Source organism: Rhinoderma darwinii, chromosome 2, assembly GCF_050947455.1.
Source record: "Rhinoderma darwinii isolate aRhiDar2 chromosome 2, aRhiDar2.hap1, whole genome shotgun sequence".
Taxonomy (NCBI): domain Eukaryota; kingdom Metazoa; phylum Chordata; class Amphibia; order Anura; family Rhinodermatidae; genus Rhinoderma; species Rhinoderma darwinii.
The window spans coordinates 337,040,706-337,057,587 of record NC_134688.1 but is presented as its reverse complement, the minus strand read 5'-3'; the positions used below and the strand labels follow the sequence as shown (position 1 = coordinate 337,057,587).

Below are 16,882 nucleotides of genomic sequence, written 5' to 3'. Positions count from 1 at the left end.
CATGGCGTATCTTGCCGAATAACAGCCTATTTGTAACGCCGCTAGTGTTAGCTAAAGAAAATCTGTACCACGTGAATGGGGTTGTTCCTGCAGCCATTCAGATGAATAAGACAGTCACTGAGGTTTCTGCAACAAATTTGCCACATGTGAACACACCTTAAGATGACACCATACACTCTGTGCCTACAAGGGGTAGGCAGGTGAAGAAGTCGCATAGGATCACATTGTCCCCCAACTTGATCATTAGTAGTGCTCTTGCTGAGCATACAAAATGAGTCAGATGTCCGAAGACAGCTTTATGCTTCTTTTGGTGTGAATAAAGTGCTGTATCTCAACGTCCTTTAAAAAAACTATTTGGTTTTGGGGATTAGGATAGAGTAGGAAAGCCATCTTTACATTGTTATACTCATTAAACTACACTCTACAAACAAATGTTTTACTTGTCTTAGCCATGTTTACAGTTAGTCTTTCATTGCATATGTATCATTTTGGTATAATACCCTAAGGTTCACACTAACTACATGGCTTCCGATCATAATGGAGCCATGACACAGCTATGATGGATCTATTTTCAAATGGATCCCAATCCCGATTGCTCGAATAAACTTATAATGGGATCTGTCTGTTCCGGTATTTTTTATGGCAAATATTGCACAGCAGATTATGATATTCTTGCTGTGAAAATACTTCTGACGGAAATGGAAAAACGGTGATGTAAACAAAGCCCAAGCCCGACAGATGAAGCAAATTGATTCATCGGGGTCATAATTTACAATTTATAAATTTGCAAATGTTTACACATTGCTACATATAGGGGATAAGATTGGGTATTTTACAAAGCCTTGTCATATTGCTATCATAGATCCAGAGATGCCTTGTGAAGGCAAGGTTTTTATATGCTTCACTTTCGCAGAATTTCCAAATGTTAGAAAGAGCTTATTAATTCTTTATTAGCTTTGGGAACACATTAACCTGATTCTGTATTTTAGGTAATGAAATAGAGAGAACAAAATGTGATAATTGGCATTAACTGTCACTTTGCCAGCTGTATAAACTAACCAGTCTCTGTCTTCCAGGACTCCAGCTCTCTCTGTTGGAAAGAAAGTATCCAGCCAGAATAAAAGCAGCCAGCAAAACACCACAAGTGACTAAGGCAATCATAGTCTTCTGTGATCTTGTTTGATGATCAGAAACTTGTCCCCATTTCGTCTCGGTGGGTAACTGTAAATGAGAAATTATATAAAATGGTTAAAAATCTGGCTGTAGAAACTCAACAGATAGTTGTAATGTGCATTCATTGCCATGAGTTTACATGTCCAGGCTAAAATATTAAAATGTGTAAAATGTGAATATGAAGTTACATGGAGGCATTGGTCTTTTACTGTGTAGATAATCTATTTTAAAGAGGCTCTGTCACCAGATTTTGCAACCCCTATCTGCTATTGCAGCAGATAGGCGCTGCAATGTAGATTACAGTAACGTTTTTATTTTTAAAAAACGAGCATTTTTGGCCAAGTTATGACCATTTTTGTAGTTATGCAAATGAGGCTTGCAAAAGTCCAAGTGGGTGTGTTTAAAAGTACAAGTCCAAGTGGGCGTGTATTATGTGCGTACATCGGGGCGTTTTTAATACTTTTACTAGCTGGGCGTTCTGATGAGAAGTATCATCCACTTCTCTTCAGAACGCCCAGCTTCTGCCAGATCACGCTGTGACGTCACTCACAGGTCCTGCATCGTGTCAGACGAGCGAGGACACATCGGCACCAGAGGCTTCAGTTGATTCTGCAGCAGCATCGGCGTTAGCAGGTAAGTCGATGTAGCTACTTACCTGCAAACGCTGATGCTGCTGCAGAATCAACTGTAGCCTCTGGTGCCGATGTGTCCTCGCTCGTCCGACACGATGCAGGACCTGTGAGTGACGTCACAGCGTGATCTGGCAGAAGCTGGGCAGAAGCCTCATTTGCATAAATACAAAAATGGTCATAACTTGGCCAAAAATGCTCGTTTTTTAAAAATAAAAACGTTACTGTAATCTACATTGCAGTGCCGATCTGCTGCAATAGCAGATAGGGGTTGCAAAATCTGGTGACAGAGCCTCTTTAAATAAATTACATTACTTATGATATCCTGAACTAAAGCTATTAAAGCTTATTCTCAGGCAGAGGAGCATTTACAATTCTACTGGCTTCAAAGCTCACATTCTCCAGCATTTCATGCTTGTTCTGTGTTTGGGCGTAGTTTGTTCTGCTGATTTACATCCTGGGACTGTACAATAATCTGATAAGGAAAAACGAATTCTCATAGATTTCAGGGAAACAAAGAGCTTTGCATTTTAAGGAATCAGCTAAAGTATTAGGCTCTGTTCACATTAGCCTCATGATGGCTTCCATTTATAACAGAATCATGACAGCTACAATATACCGACTTTGTTTGCAAGCAGATACTGGTAAAACTTGACAGACTCCATTGACTTTAATAGGGTTCAGCAGGGTTCAGGTTTGGAAAAATTTACGGAAACCCTGGCGAAGGCTCTAAATGATATTGTGAACAGAACCTAAAGGGTGTTGTTTTTATTTTTTTTGACAAACAGTCAGTAGCAACCAGCAAAAATCTAAATGCACCTCTCGGCTATATTGTATTCAGTAACTCAGCATTAGCACAAGTAATGCAAATAATGCTAAGGATTTGTAAAGTTAGCGAGTTCACTATTTTGTTAAAAACAGATAATGAAGGATCAGTCCGTGGATCTTATTCAGAGGGATCTGCTCCATTTGTAATTGGAAGGGGAAGGCTAGGTGGGTATTAATTTTAGGTGCACTTTTTCTGTGTGGGGAGGCACTATGGGTGCATGATACTGTTTGGGTGTACTATGGAGGCGTAATACTGTGTAGGGGGCACCATAGGGGTGTGACACTATGTGGGGACACTTTGAGAGCATGGTATCGTGTGGAGGCACAATTGGGGCATTTTCCGGTGTGGGTAGCACCATGGGGGCATGATACTGTGAGAAGGCACTATTGGGTCATGATACTGTTTGGGGGCACTATGGGGGCATGATACTGTGGGGTAGCACTATGGGGCATAATCCTGTGTAGGGGCATTATACTTTGTGTGGGGCACTATGGGGCATTATACTGTGTGGGGGCACTACGGGGGCATCGTACTATGTAGGGCATAATGAAGGCATACTGTGTGGGGGCACTAAGGGGGCATCATTACTATGAGGGAGGACTTAGGAGCTATCATCACTGTGTGGGAAAACTATTATTGTGTGCCACAAAAAGAGGGTACTCTGAAAGTATATAAGGTACTCCTACTGCATGTTAAACAAAGGAGGGCACTATTACTGTGTGGGGGCACAAAGGGGACTGGGTGTGTATATACAGGGTTTAGGCAGGGTTAGAGATGTGGCTTAACAATAAAAAAATGTGCCGCTAAGTGTGCCACATAAGTGTCTCCCTTAACAGTCTTGGGAGGTATGCATATACTGCACTGTAAGTATTAGATCTTGTGTACACAACTAGTATGACCGCTTGTAAACAAGTTCCTGTGCTGTTCCTGCTGGAACACACCTCTTAAAGGGAATGTGTTGCTAGGAAAAAATTTATTATTTTTTTTTAGTTAAACAATTAGTGTGTAGGTGATTAAACATTGTTCTAATTTTTTTTATTTTTTTCACGAGTCAGGAAATATTATAAATTAGATTCTAATTTATAATATTTCCCAGCACTGGTCACTAGACACATACAGTTAATCGACACATACAGAAATGGAAAAAAAAATGGCAGCCCCCATAGGGAAGAAAAAGTAAAAAAATAAAAAAAAGTAACACACAAACACACAAATAAATACAAACGTTTTTAATAAAACACTAACATCAAACTGATATAAAAATATTTTTTGGGGTGACACTGTTCCTTTAAGAATAGTGTTGGGCTCATTGAACCTAATGCCTCTGCCAATAAAATGAACAGTTATAAAAGCATGTTGGACAGACAGGATCTTCAGACACTGGACCTTTTTAAATGCCTGCACTGATCACATGAAGATTAGAGACATTTAGGCATAGGTATTAATAATCCCACTGGTTTAGGGATATTCACAACAGGAACAGGAGTGAACCCTAAATTTAACAGAAATGTCAGAAGGATGTCCTGAATTCTGTGTGAAATAAACAAAATGAATATAGCATAGTATATATGATAACAAAAATCCACCCAAATGAATAAGTTATGGAAACATGAAGTTCTTTGCTGGCTGCCAATGCAAATTGCTAACAGATTTTCATGAGCTAAATGTTACCAATAACGTTATTACTGTGAATCCTGTTGAGCATTGTTCTATTTGTCTAGGTTTTTGGATTAATTTGCTCTTTGCACTGGAGCCAAAGATGTTGGGCGGATCCATCCCATTTAAAGGTTATTAAACTAGTCATACTGTGCCTAATACAATGAACTGTGTATACAGATGGGATCTGCAGAAGTATTCTGCTGACAGATCTGCTATGCTGTACTGCCCTCAGATGCTAAAATACTTTGATAACCTCTGTCTTATTTTGTAGCCCTTGATAGATGAAGCTGATCTTGAGAAGAGTATTTTTTCTCCATTTACTTGTGCATGCAGTGACTGCCTGGTGTGACAGACACTTTAGATATGATCAAGGGGTGTATAAAGGCCGACCATGCAACTGCTATTGGGTCCTTGGAAAGAGAGGGTCCAGCTGGTTGGTCCCATCCGGTTTGCTACTGGGTAGTGAGAACCTGTGCAAGACTGCCCTCTCCAGTGGAACAGCATTGTGTACTAGCCAGGGAGTGGGAAATTGGCCTAAGGGTCATAGAAAGGATGTGGGTGTAGGAAAAAACACCTTTGTCCTCGGTGGCAAAACCTGGAACCATAATGAGGGGCCCATTTTGAACTTTGCTATGTGGCTTCCCTTCTCTTCTATGTACGCCATTTCATTTGATGTCTGGTTTGAATAGCTTGAGATACTTGAGAAAATTCTTAGAAATGTTTTTTTTTAAATGCAATTTATTTTTGGGGCAAATATATTATTAACATTTGTCTTATGGCTGCAATATCACACAGAGTAGTCACAATCTAACATCAAACTGCGTAAAGCCATTAGTTAAGAAGGGCAAAAAAATATAAAAAATTGGATTTGGTTCGAACACTGTTTTATAACTGCAGTCTCCCACAGAAAACTGATAATAAAACCAGCCAAGTCATTCAAAGACACACCAAGCTGCACCATGACTAAATTGTAGTTTCAAAGCTGTGTTCACATTGGCATTATGATTTTCACTAAAATATCTATCACTAGAGATGAGCGAATTTCACAAAATTAGTTTCAGGTCCAATTCTATCAAACCAGCTATTAGATTCAATATAAATTTGTCCAAATCAAAAGTGCCCCGATTCCCCTGAAAACTCTTGTATAAGGGGACTGCATCCAACCCCTCTCAAGCTCTCTAGCACTAATGTCAAAGTGACAACAACATATATGGCTATGGACAAACAGATAGTAGCCGGTGGTAACAAACAGCCTGTTTAAAAACACACTGCACTGTCGGATATTTTATGCTTTTAAAAATTGAAAATGGTCCAAAAATTATCCTTTTTTGGTGACAGATGCCTGCCAGTGTTTATGTACACACGGTGGTATCAGAAGAGGCAAAGGCTTTTTAACCCCTTAGTGACCAGCCCATTTTAGGCCCTAATGACCAAGCTATTTTATTCGTTTTTCTATAGTCGCATTCAAAGAGCTATAACGTTTTTATTTTTTCATCTACATAGCTGTATGAGGACTTGTTTTTTGCGGGATTAGTTGTGCTTTTTCATAGCACCATTTTTGGGTACATATAATTTTTATATTAACTTTTATTAACCTTTTTGGGGGGGATTATAACAAAAACCTGAAATTCCGCCATTGTTCTATGCGTTTTTAAATTGATGCCGTTCACTGTGTGACATAATTAACATGTTACCTTTATTCTATGGGTCGGTACGATTACGGCGATACCACATATGTAGAGGTTTTTTTTATGTTTTACGACTTTTGCACAATAAAAACACTTTTGAACTAAAATTATTTGTTTTTGCATCATCGCTTTCCAAGAGCCGTAATTTTTTTATTTTTCCATCAATGTAGTGATTTTTTGGGCTTGTTTTCTGCGGGACAAGACGTAGTTTTGAATGGTACTGTTTTGGGGTGCATGGGACTTATTGATTCATTTTTATTATGACTTTTTTGGGGGGCAATGGAAAAAAATTGCAATTTGGCCATGGTTTTTTGCGTTTTTCGCGGCGATACCACATATGTGTACTTTTTTTTTTTTTTTTTACACTTTTACTAAATAAAACCACTTTTTATGGAAAAAAATGATTTTATTTATTTTTTTACTGTACTTTTTATTAATAATCTTTATTTCACTTTGATGACTTATTTTATTAGTCCCACTTATGGACTTTACTGTGCGATGTTCCGATCGCTGCTATAATGCTTTGGTATACTTCGTATACCAGAGCATTATTGCCTGTCAGTGTAAATCTGACAGGCAATCTGTTAGGACGTGCCTCCGGCGCGTCCTAACAGGCATATGTCCAGGGCAGACATGGGGGCTTTTATCAAGCCCCCGGCTGCCATGACACCCCATCGGAGACCCGCAATTGCATTCGTGGGCCGCCGATGGGTGACAGAGGGAGCGCACTCCCTTTGTAAACAAAGTTAAATGCAGCGGTCGCTATTGACGGCGCCATTTAACGGGTTAAACGGCCGCGATCGAAGTAAACTTCGATCGCGGGCATTGGAGCAGGAGCTCAGCTGTCATCAGACAGCAGAGCCCCGGCTCCTGCCTGCACGGGAGACCCGTGCAAGACTTAGACTAGGCTGACATGAAAAGGCGTCAGCCTAGCCTAAAGCCCATTAGTGACTCACGTGAAAAGGCGTATTGGTGGTCACTAAGGGGTTAACAAGTGGTCTAAAAATTATTCTATTTTGGGGGCAGATGGCTGCCAGTGTTTATACACATGGTGGTATTGGAAACTGCAATGCCTTTTTAACAAGCGGTCTAAAATTATCCCTTTTTTAAAGTAGCAAAAGGTTTGGTGTTACTTTAAAGAAAGTATATACATATTCTATCCACCACTTCCCCCGCCACGACTATATGTGTCAATGTCCGTGTGCCTGATCGTCCTGTAAAGTACAGAAGCAATTGTTTTTTACAAAAGCAATCAAACAATTATCCCTTTTTTTGAGAACAGGTTCAGCTATGTTATATTTACCCTGTGCAGGGTAGGATTTCCAGCAGCAGCAGCATAGTATGGAACATGATGGAAAAGGCAGGAGATGTGTAGCTGTGTAGGTGTAATAGTAGCGGCATCAGCGGTACAGTATGGAACATGATGGACAACGCAACAGATGTGCGACTGTGTAGGGCTAGTAGTAGATGCAGCAGTGGCAGCAGCAGTGCAGTACAGTCTAGAACATAATGGACAGGCAGACACCTGCAGTGGCATCATTGGACCAGTGATAAATAGCAAGTTCCCACTGTCCACAATGGCAGATCTATTCATTGGCATCAGACGGAGGTGTGTGAAAATCCTCATGGATCCATGCCTGGTTCATTTCACAAATATAATGTTTTCCACACTTGTGGAGGACTATTTTGCTTGCTATGCTGTGACGACACCATCTGCCATGATGAATACTCTCTCTGACAGTACACTGGATAGTAGACAAAACAGATGCGGTTTCTATGTCCTGCCCAACAACTTCAAAACGTTCGTGAAGAGCACAGGTAGCAGAATGAGAGCGACAGAACACTGCACCATTCTGCCATGACCACCTTGCCACTGCATCTTAATACTGGGAGCCACAACAAGCTATACGCAAGAATATAAAACCATCTAAGGCCCTGTTCACACTGATTTTTTTGACAAGTTTTTTGACGCGGAAACCGCGCCGCAAAACTCCTCAAAAACCGCCTGAAAATGCCTCCCATTGATTTCAATGGGAGTTGGACGAGTTTTTTACCGCGAGTAAAAAAAACGCGCCGCGGTAAAAAGAAGCGTCATGACCCATCTTGAGGCGGTTTCCGCTTCCAAAACCCCATTTCAATCAGTCAGAAAGAGGAAAAAACGCCTCGACGAGTGTTTTGTTGTGTTTTTGTCAAACCACTGTGCAAAAACCGTCTGGAGCAGTTTTTGCTGGAGGAATTTTCCTCCCGCAAAAAAACTCTGTGTGAACACAGCCTAAAAGGCCTGATCTCCCCTGACGATTCTGAAGCCTGGAGGAAACACGTTGGGAGAAAAATCCGAGAAGTGAGAGTGCAAACGGGATCCCCCTTAAAAACAATTCACCCAACAGAGAGAACATCTACAGGAATGGGTAGGGGGGTTATCATAGATAACCCCAAACTCAACTACAGTCCTAAACAACTCATGTATGGGAATCTTATTGAAAACTATTTGCACTCCACTAGTATAATGTATGTAGTAGTTTGTGGCAGATTAACCTACTACATAGTGTAGACAGTCACTATAAGGGTATGTGCACACACACTAATTACGTCCGTAATTGACGGACGTATTTCGGCCGCAAGTAGTGGACCGAACTCAGTGCAGGGAGCCGGGCTCCTAGCATCATACTTATGTACGATGCTAGGAGTCCCTGCCTCGCTGCAGGACAACTGTCCCGTACTGAAAACATGATTACAGTACGGGACAGTTGTACTGCAGCGAGGCAGGGACTCCTAGCATCGTACATAAGTATGATGCTAGGAGCCCGGCTCCCTGCACTGTGTTCGGTCCGGTACTTGCGGCCGAAATACGTCCGTCAATCATAAACTCATGTTTTGCTGCAGTGATTTATTATTCGAAAAGTATCAATTAATGAAATCATCCCCATGGTAAGGGAAAATTGCCATTGTCTATACGCCACAGTCGGGTAGGGGAAGTATGTTACAGCCGACACTTCAGAGTAACTAGCGGCATTGCGCTCGAGCACGATCCCGCTAGTTTAACTCGTTAAATGCTGCGATCAATACTGACCGCAGCATTTAAATCGTCAGAAAGAGGGGGGCGACCCCCTCTAACAGCTCATTGCGCCCCCCGCAACACAATCTGGGGGGGGGGGCGATGGTTGCTATGGCTGCCTGGGGGCTTAATGAACGCCCCCAGGTCCGCTGTCTTTGTACACCTATTAAGCTTTGCCTCCGACAGGGCTTAATAGGTGCCTGTCAGAATCACGATATACTGCACTACATTAGTATTGCAGTATAATGTACAAGCGATCTAACGATCGCTGGTTGAAGTCCCCTAGGGGGACTAATAAAAAAAGTAAAATGAGTTCAATAAAGTTTTTTTTGGTGTAAAAAAAAATAAAAAAAATTAAAAGTTCAAAAAACTCCCCTTTACCCATTTTCCCCATAGAGCATAGTAAAAAAAAAAAAATACACATAATTGGTATCGCCGCGTCTGCAAAAGTCTGAACTATTACAATATATAATTATTTAACCCGCACGGTGAACACCGTAAAAAAAATAAATTGTAAACGCCAGAATGTCTATTTTTTTGGTCACCTCATCTCCCACAAAAAATTAAATGAAAAGTCATCAAACTGTCGCATGTACACCAAAATGGTATTATTAAAAACTACAGCTTATGCCGCAACAAATAAGCCCTCATACCACTTAATCGACGGAAAAATAAAAAAGTTGTGGCTCTCTGAATTTGGCGACGCAAAATAAATTATAAATTTTCTTTTTTACATTTAGGTTTTTACTTGTAAAAGTAGTAAAATATAGAAAAAACTATATATATTTGGTATCGCCGTAATCGTATTGACCCACAGAATAAAGGTAACATGTTGTTTTAATTGCACAGTGAATTCCGTAAAAACGGCGCGCAAAAGACCATGGAGGAATCGCTGTTTTTTTCATTTTCTACCCCACAAATAATTTTTTTCCCGTTTCCTAGTACATTATACGGCAAAATAAATGGTGCTACGAAAAAGGACAACTCGTCCCGCAAAAATCAAGCCCTCATAGTACTATATCGACAGAAAAATAAAGACGTTATGGCTTCTGGAATGTGGGGAGGAAAAAACGAAAATGAAAATCTGAAAGTTGTTTACGACGGGAAGGAGTTAATACTGCCGGACACTTAATAATCATTGTCACCATCCCTGCGACTTTCTCAGACTGTGGTATGTAATTGTATTTAAATTTAAAATCTATTTATTTAAAATAAAATTGTCACCTGGACACAGGCTGATGTATAATCTCGTTGTATAACTGTTTGGTGCAGAATAATACACCAATTTTTGGTGGCACTATTGTTAGCAATTAGATATGTGAAAAACAATGAGTGATGTCACATCCTTGATGTGCGCATCAGCAGCCAGCGGCACGCTAGCAGCACCAGGATTTAAATTTTTATTAAAATCTGTTTATTTGAAAAAAAATTGTCACTTGGACACAGATTGAAGTATAACTGCGCTCTATAAGGGCAAAGCCACACGTGGCGGAATTGCTCTTGAATTCCGCTGCGGACACTCCGCAGCGTTAATCCGCAGCGAAGCCGTTTCTCCATTGCCTTCCACTTCTTTTTAGTAGGCTTAGTTTAGACGAGGCTGAAAATTCCGCTGCGGAGCATAGGCTGCGGTGCGGAATTTGGTGTCCGCAGCATACAATGGATGTTGCGGACCAGTGGCGGACTGGTTGCGGACTCATTGCGGAAGTTCTCCATTGACTTCAATGGAGATTCTAAATTCCGCAATGAAGTCCGCAGCTGTCATGCACATGTTATGTGTGCTGCGGATGCGTCTTGCTTTTTTGACATGACATTTCTTCATTCTGGCTGGACCTATGTATTTCTAGGTCTACAGCCAGACTGAGGAAGTCAATGGGGCTCCCGTAATTATGGGAGCGTTGCTAGGAGACGTCAGTAAATAGTCACTGTCCAGGGTGCTGAAAGAGTTAAGCGATCGGCAGTAACTGTTTCTGCACCCTGGACAGTGACTACCGATCCCAATATACAGCAACCTGTAAAAAAAATAGAAGTTCATACTTACCGAGAACTCCCTGCTTCTCTCTCCAGTCCGGCTTCCCAGGATGACGTTTCAGTCTAAGTGACGGCTGCAGCCAATCACAGGCAGCAGCGGTCACATGGACTGCCGCGTCATCCAGGGAGGTCGGGCTGGATGCCGAAAGAGGGACGCGTCACCAAGACAACAGCGGGTAAGTATGAAATTCGTTTACTTTCACTAGGGAAAGTGCTGTCCCTTCTCTCTATCCTGCACTGATATAGAGAAGGGAAGCACTTTTACCGCAGTACGCAGCAGCTAATCCGCATCAATTTACTGCACATTTTGGGCAGATCCGCCACAGAATCTGCAACGCAGATTCTGTGCTGCATTGATGCGGACAGTTGCGGAGGAAAACCGCCACGTGTGGGCATGCCCTTAATGCTTGACACAGAACAATACACCAATTTTTGGTGGCACTATTAGAAATATGCAAAACAATGCGTACCGTCATGTCCATGATCTCTATATCAGCAGGCAGCGGCACGCTCTCAGCACCAGGATTTGAATTTAAACTTAGATCTATTTATTTAAAAAAAAATTGTAACTTAGACACATACTGTAGTGAATTTATGAATGATCTGACGAAGATTTGTGATTCTCAAATTAATGTAAGAATAAATTGTTTTGCTGCAGCAGCAGCACTCACTTACATCAATGGCTGTCTGACTGTGCCTGCCTAACTAACACACTGACTGACTCCTATCTCTCTCTAAAGTCTATCTCTTTATCAACACGGTAGGGTTATAGGTTGGACCTGAGTGTTTTTCTCAATCTTATTAACTATGTAAATTATTGTAATTCTAACTATTCTCGAAACTCTTCTCCTTACTATAAAACACACTCACTGACACTAATCCACTATCTATCTGTATTCTCTGGTTTTGCTATCTCTCACTCTCTGTCTGACGTCCTCTCTCTCCTTCTCCGCACAAAGGACCAGCATTTCCTGGTTGGGCTTTTATAGTGCCTATTATGACTAATATCACTGTTATCTATTTCATTAGTAACGCACACACTATACGGGCTTATTCAGACGAACGTATAATACATCCGTGCAATGCGTGTGATTTTCGAGCGCCTCGCAAGGACCTATGTTAGTCAATGGGGCCGTTCAGACTGTCCGTGATTTGCACGCAGCGTATGTCCGCTGCGTAAAACTCACGACATGTCCTATATTTGGCCGTTTTTCACGCATCACGTACCCATTGAAGTCAATGGGTGCGTGAAAACTGCGCACGGCACACGGAAGCACTTCCGTGTGCCGCGCGCGATGTGCGCTACAGTAGTCAATACTATGAATGAAAACAGAAAAGCACCACGTGCTTTTCTGTTTACAAACATACAGAGTGTCATAATGATGGCGGCTGCGCGAAAATGCACGCGCAAAATGCACACGCTCGTGTGAATCCAGCCTGACACTCATGATTGACTTTGCTTGAAGGAGAGCTGCCTGCAAGGCATTATGAGGAATCCTGCCGGGCTGCCGCTTGAGTTTATGTAATCCTTCTTTTATGTCTTCTTCTTTTCTGATCTGTAAAATGGCGGCTATCATTTTGAGCGATTCGTGCGGGACAAATCCCCAAATTTTGGGATTCTCTAAAATCCGTAACTTTTGAGAAATTCGTAAAGAATTTGATTTGTGTAGAATCGATTCGCTCATGTCTATCTGTGACGCATATTACCAATCTAAGTTTGCATTGGCAAAGTGAGGCTGGGTTCACACGACCTATTTTTAGGCGTAAATGAGGCGTTTTACGCCTCGAATTACGCCTGAAAACACGGCTCCAATACGTCGGCAAACATCTGCCCATTCATTTCAATGGGTTTGCCGATGTACTGTGCCGACGACCTGTAATTTTACGCGTCGCTGTCAAAAGATGGCGCGTAAAATAACAGCCTCCTCAAAGAAGTGCAGGACACTTCTTGGGACGTAATTTGAGAAGTTTTTCATTGACTTCAATGAAGAATAGCTCCAAATTACGTCCGTAATGGATGCGCCGCAAAACGTGAGTACATGCAATTACGTCTGAAATTCAGGAGCTGTTTTCTCCTGAAAACAGCTCTGTAATTTCAGCTGTAATTGACGTTATCGTGTGCACATACCCTAAGCCTCCTTCTATGCAGATACAACTATGCTACAGTAACCAAATTACCCAACAGGAGGATTGCATGCAACACAGCTTTAGGGTATGTTCACACGGCCTATTTTCGGACGTTTTTCAGGCCGTAAACGCCCAAAAAACGGCCAAAATATCTGAAGCAGAACGCCTCCAAATATCTGCCCATTGCTTTAAAAAAAACTGCGTTCTGTTCCGACGGGCCGTTTTATTGCGCGGCCGCTTTGAAAAACGGCCGCATAAAAAAACTGCCATGAAAAAGAAGTGCAGGTCACTTCTTGGGACGTTTTTGGAGCCGTTTTTCATAGATTCTATTGAAAACAGCTCCAAAAACGGTCGCGAAAAAACGCTGCGAAAAACGCGAGTGGCTTAAAAAACATCTGAAACTCAGGAGCTGTTTTCCCTTGAAAACAGCTCCGTATTTTCAGAAGTTTTTGAGTATGCATGTGAACATACCCTTACACACCCTTAGGGTATGTTCACATGCCCTATTTACGGGCGTAATTCAGGCGCTTTACGCATCGAATTACGGCCGACAAAAAACAGCTCCAAACCTGATTTTTTTACGCGCCGCTGTCAAAAGACGGCGCGTAAAAAGACACCAGCCTCAAAGAAGTGCATGTCACTTCTGGGGATGTAATTGGAGCCGTTTTTCATTGACTCCAACGTCCGTAAAAAACGCTGCGAAAAACGCGTGCACAGCTCCGTAATTTCAGACGTAATTGGCGTTGCCGTGTGAACATACCCTTACATAGATTCTCCTTCCCCTGACCTGCTCACCTAACCTTCTCATTGACCTCGTGTGCGGGACATTGTTAGGGTATGTGCACACACACTAATTACGTCCGTAATTGACGGACGTATTTCGGCCGCAATTACCGGACCGAACACAGTGCAGGGAGCCGGGCTCCTAGCATCATACTTATGTACGATGCTAGGAGTCCCTGCCTCTCCGTGGAACTACTGTCCCGTACTGAAAACATGATTACAGTACGGGACATTTGTCCTGCAGAGAGGCAGGGACTTCTAGCATCGTACATAAGTATGATGCTAGGAGCCCGGCTCCCTGCACTGTGTTCGGTCCGGGACTTGCGGCCGAAATACGTCCGTCAATTACGGACGTAATTAGTGTGTGTGCACATACCCTTACAGTAAGGGTATGTTCACACGCTGAGTCAAAAACAGCTGAAAATTACGGAGCCTGAAAGGCGTTTTTGAGCTGAAAATGAAGCTTCTTTTAATTTGGAGCTTCTTTTGAGGCTTCTTTTCAGGCTTCAGTGTTCAATGGAAAATCAGCTCCAAAAAACGTCTTAAGAAGTGACATGCACTTCTATTTACTGAGGGTCTTTTTACGCTCCATTTTTTAAAACAGCGGCGTAAAAAGACGCCCCGTATGAACTAAATGCTGTTTTTCCCATTGATTTCAATGGGCAGATGTTTGTAGGCATTCAGCTTCCGTTTTTTCAGGCGTTTTTCGAGGTGTAAACCCCCCGAAATACGCCTGAAAACACTGCGTGTGAACATACCCTAAGTGGTTAGTATATCAGTTCTTACTAAGGTGAATATGTAATTGCCTCCTCTGTTGATTTTCTTGCAGACCTTGCAGAGACATGCAAAAAGGTCTGTAATGTTAGGCTGGGTTCACACACCCTATTTACGGATGTAATTCGGGCGTTTTAACCTCGAATTACGTCCGAAAATACGGCTCCAATGCGCCGGCAAACATCTGCCCATTCATTTGAATGGGCTTTACGATGTTCTGTGCCGACGGTCATTTTTTTACGTGCCGCTGTCAAAAGACGGCGCGTAAAAAAGACGCCCATGTCAAAGAAGTGCCTGTCACTTCTTGGGACGTAATTGGAGCCGTTTTCCATTGGCACCATAGAAAAACAGCTCCAATTACGTCCGTAATGGACGCAGTGAAAAACGCCGGCAACATGCCATTACGTCTGAAAAACAGGAGCTGTTTTCTCCTGAAAACAGCTCTGTGATTTCAGCCGTAATGGACGCTGCCGTGTGAACATACCCTTTGAGTCTGCAATATTAACCTGAGTGCTGCAAAACCCGGTGAAGCAGGTCCATACTTTAATACAAATAGTCAATATAGAACTTAGATTTGGGCAGTTCACCAGTGGCTTAGCTATAGGGTTCGCAGCGGTCGCAATTGCGAGGGGGGCCCACAGCCCCCCGCACAACGTCTGTTAAAAGTTACTACAGTAACTGTGGCCTATGTAATGAACTACACAGGCCCCTGTTACTATAGTTCCCGAGCGCAGTGGAGGTCCTGACAACTCTCCGCGTCATGACGTCACGATGCAGTGTGCCGCGCACAGCGTCACGCTGCGGATGGCGTCGGGACCTCCACTGCACCCGGATGGTGTGATCCTGTCTGCTGTATAAGATTACTGTCTGCATGGCCCTGCATCAAAGCCTACCACATGATAGGCTTGGATACATGGCTCATGTGTGATCCTGTGTGATGGGCCCTGTATCTAAGCCTACCAAATGGTAGGCTTAGATACAAGGTCCAACAGAGAGTATCACACATGGGCCCTGTATCTAAGCCTACACATGTGTTACTAATGTGGGTTTTTTTTGTGTTTGTGTTTTGTTTTTTTTACAGATCTGGGGCGGACACGCAGGCTGGTATTATTAGGCTGGGAAAGCTTAGAAACAGTGGGCCTTCCCAGCCTAGTAAAGCTGGTCAGCTGTTGCTATGTTGTGTCTGCCTGGTTATAAAAAATAAATAATTGGAAAAAACGATGTGGGCTCCCCCCATTTTTTATAACCAGCCAGAAACTACATAGCAGCAGCAGGCTACCAGGATGGGAAGGCCCACAGTTTCTGGCCTTACCCAGTCAAATAATACAAGCCGGCGGCCACCCCAGTGCCCCACCATCACTACAAATGGTCAGGTACCGGATCGTACCCTGCTCTTCCCGGTAACCCTGGTGGCGGTGGGTATGGGGGTAATAATGATGGTTTGTGTTAGTTTTTTCTCTGGCTAACAGTAAGCCCAACTTAGTAATGGACACTGTTAATCAGCCAGCGGCCATTACTAAGGTGGTAGTAATAAAGTTTTAAAAAATACAAGGACATAGAAAAAATATTTTATTGAAATAAGAAAAAAAAACATTAATCCTCGTTAACCAGTTTATTTAGAATAAAAAAAATGCTGTCATCGAATCCGAAGTAGTACAACAACCGAACCTGTAATAAAAATACAAACACACAAAACTAATTACCTTTCCTGGGTCCAGCAATGGAACCGCAATGTCTGCGAGCTGGGCCCTATATCTAAGCCTATCATACATATGTGATAAAGTCTGCTGAGCCACTGTATTTAATCCTATCCATAGCTATAGGGGTCATAGTGCTATAGATATGCTGTCTCCTTTATATAAATATAGAAAAAATCCCACAGCACTCCAATGTAGAAAAGAAAGTGATTTATTCAGACAACACAGTCAACGCAACTTTTTTTTGGGGGGACACACATATATTGGGGCTATTGCCCCTGACATTTTAAGACCTTAGTGACGCCCCGGGCTACTAGTTCTGCATTGTTGGGTCACTTAGGAGACCCAGCGATGCAGCTAAAAGCTGCGGGCCATCAGCCATGAGAAGAAGTTGGGGGGAGACCCAAGAAGGACTTTTGCCGTGGGGTCCATTAGCCTTT

At 42.4% G+C, this 16,882-nt stretch overlaps 1 protein-coding gene across 1 annotated transcript in view; it reads right to left on the bottom strand.

Annotated features, from left to right (window-relative positions):
• The window catches only part of CD34 (CD34 molecule), a 99,087-nt gene that overhangs the window by 1,959 nt on the left and 80,246 nt on the right, over nt 1-16,882 (bottom strand). The window contains exon 7 of the mRNA XM_075853681.1: nt 1,060-1,221. Coding sequence (XP_075709796.1) covers nt 1,060-1,221 — 162 coding nt within the window. The remainder of the gene's footprint in view (nt 1-1,059; nt 1,222-16,882) is intronic.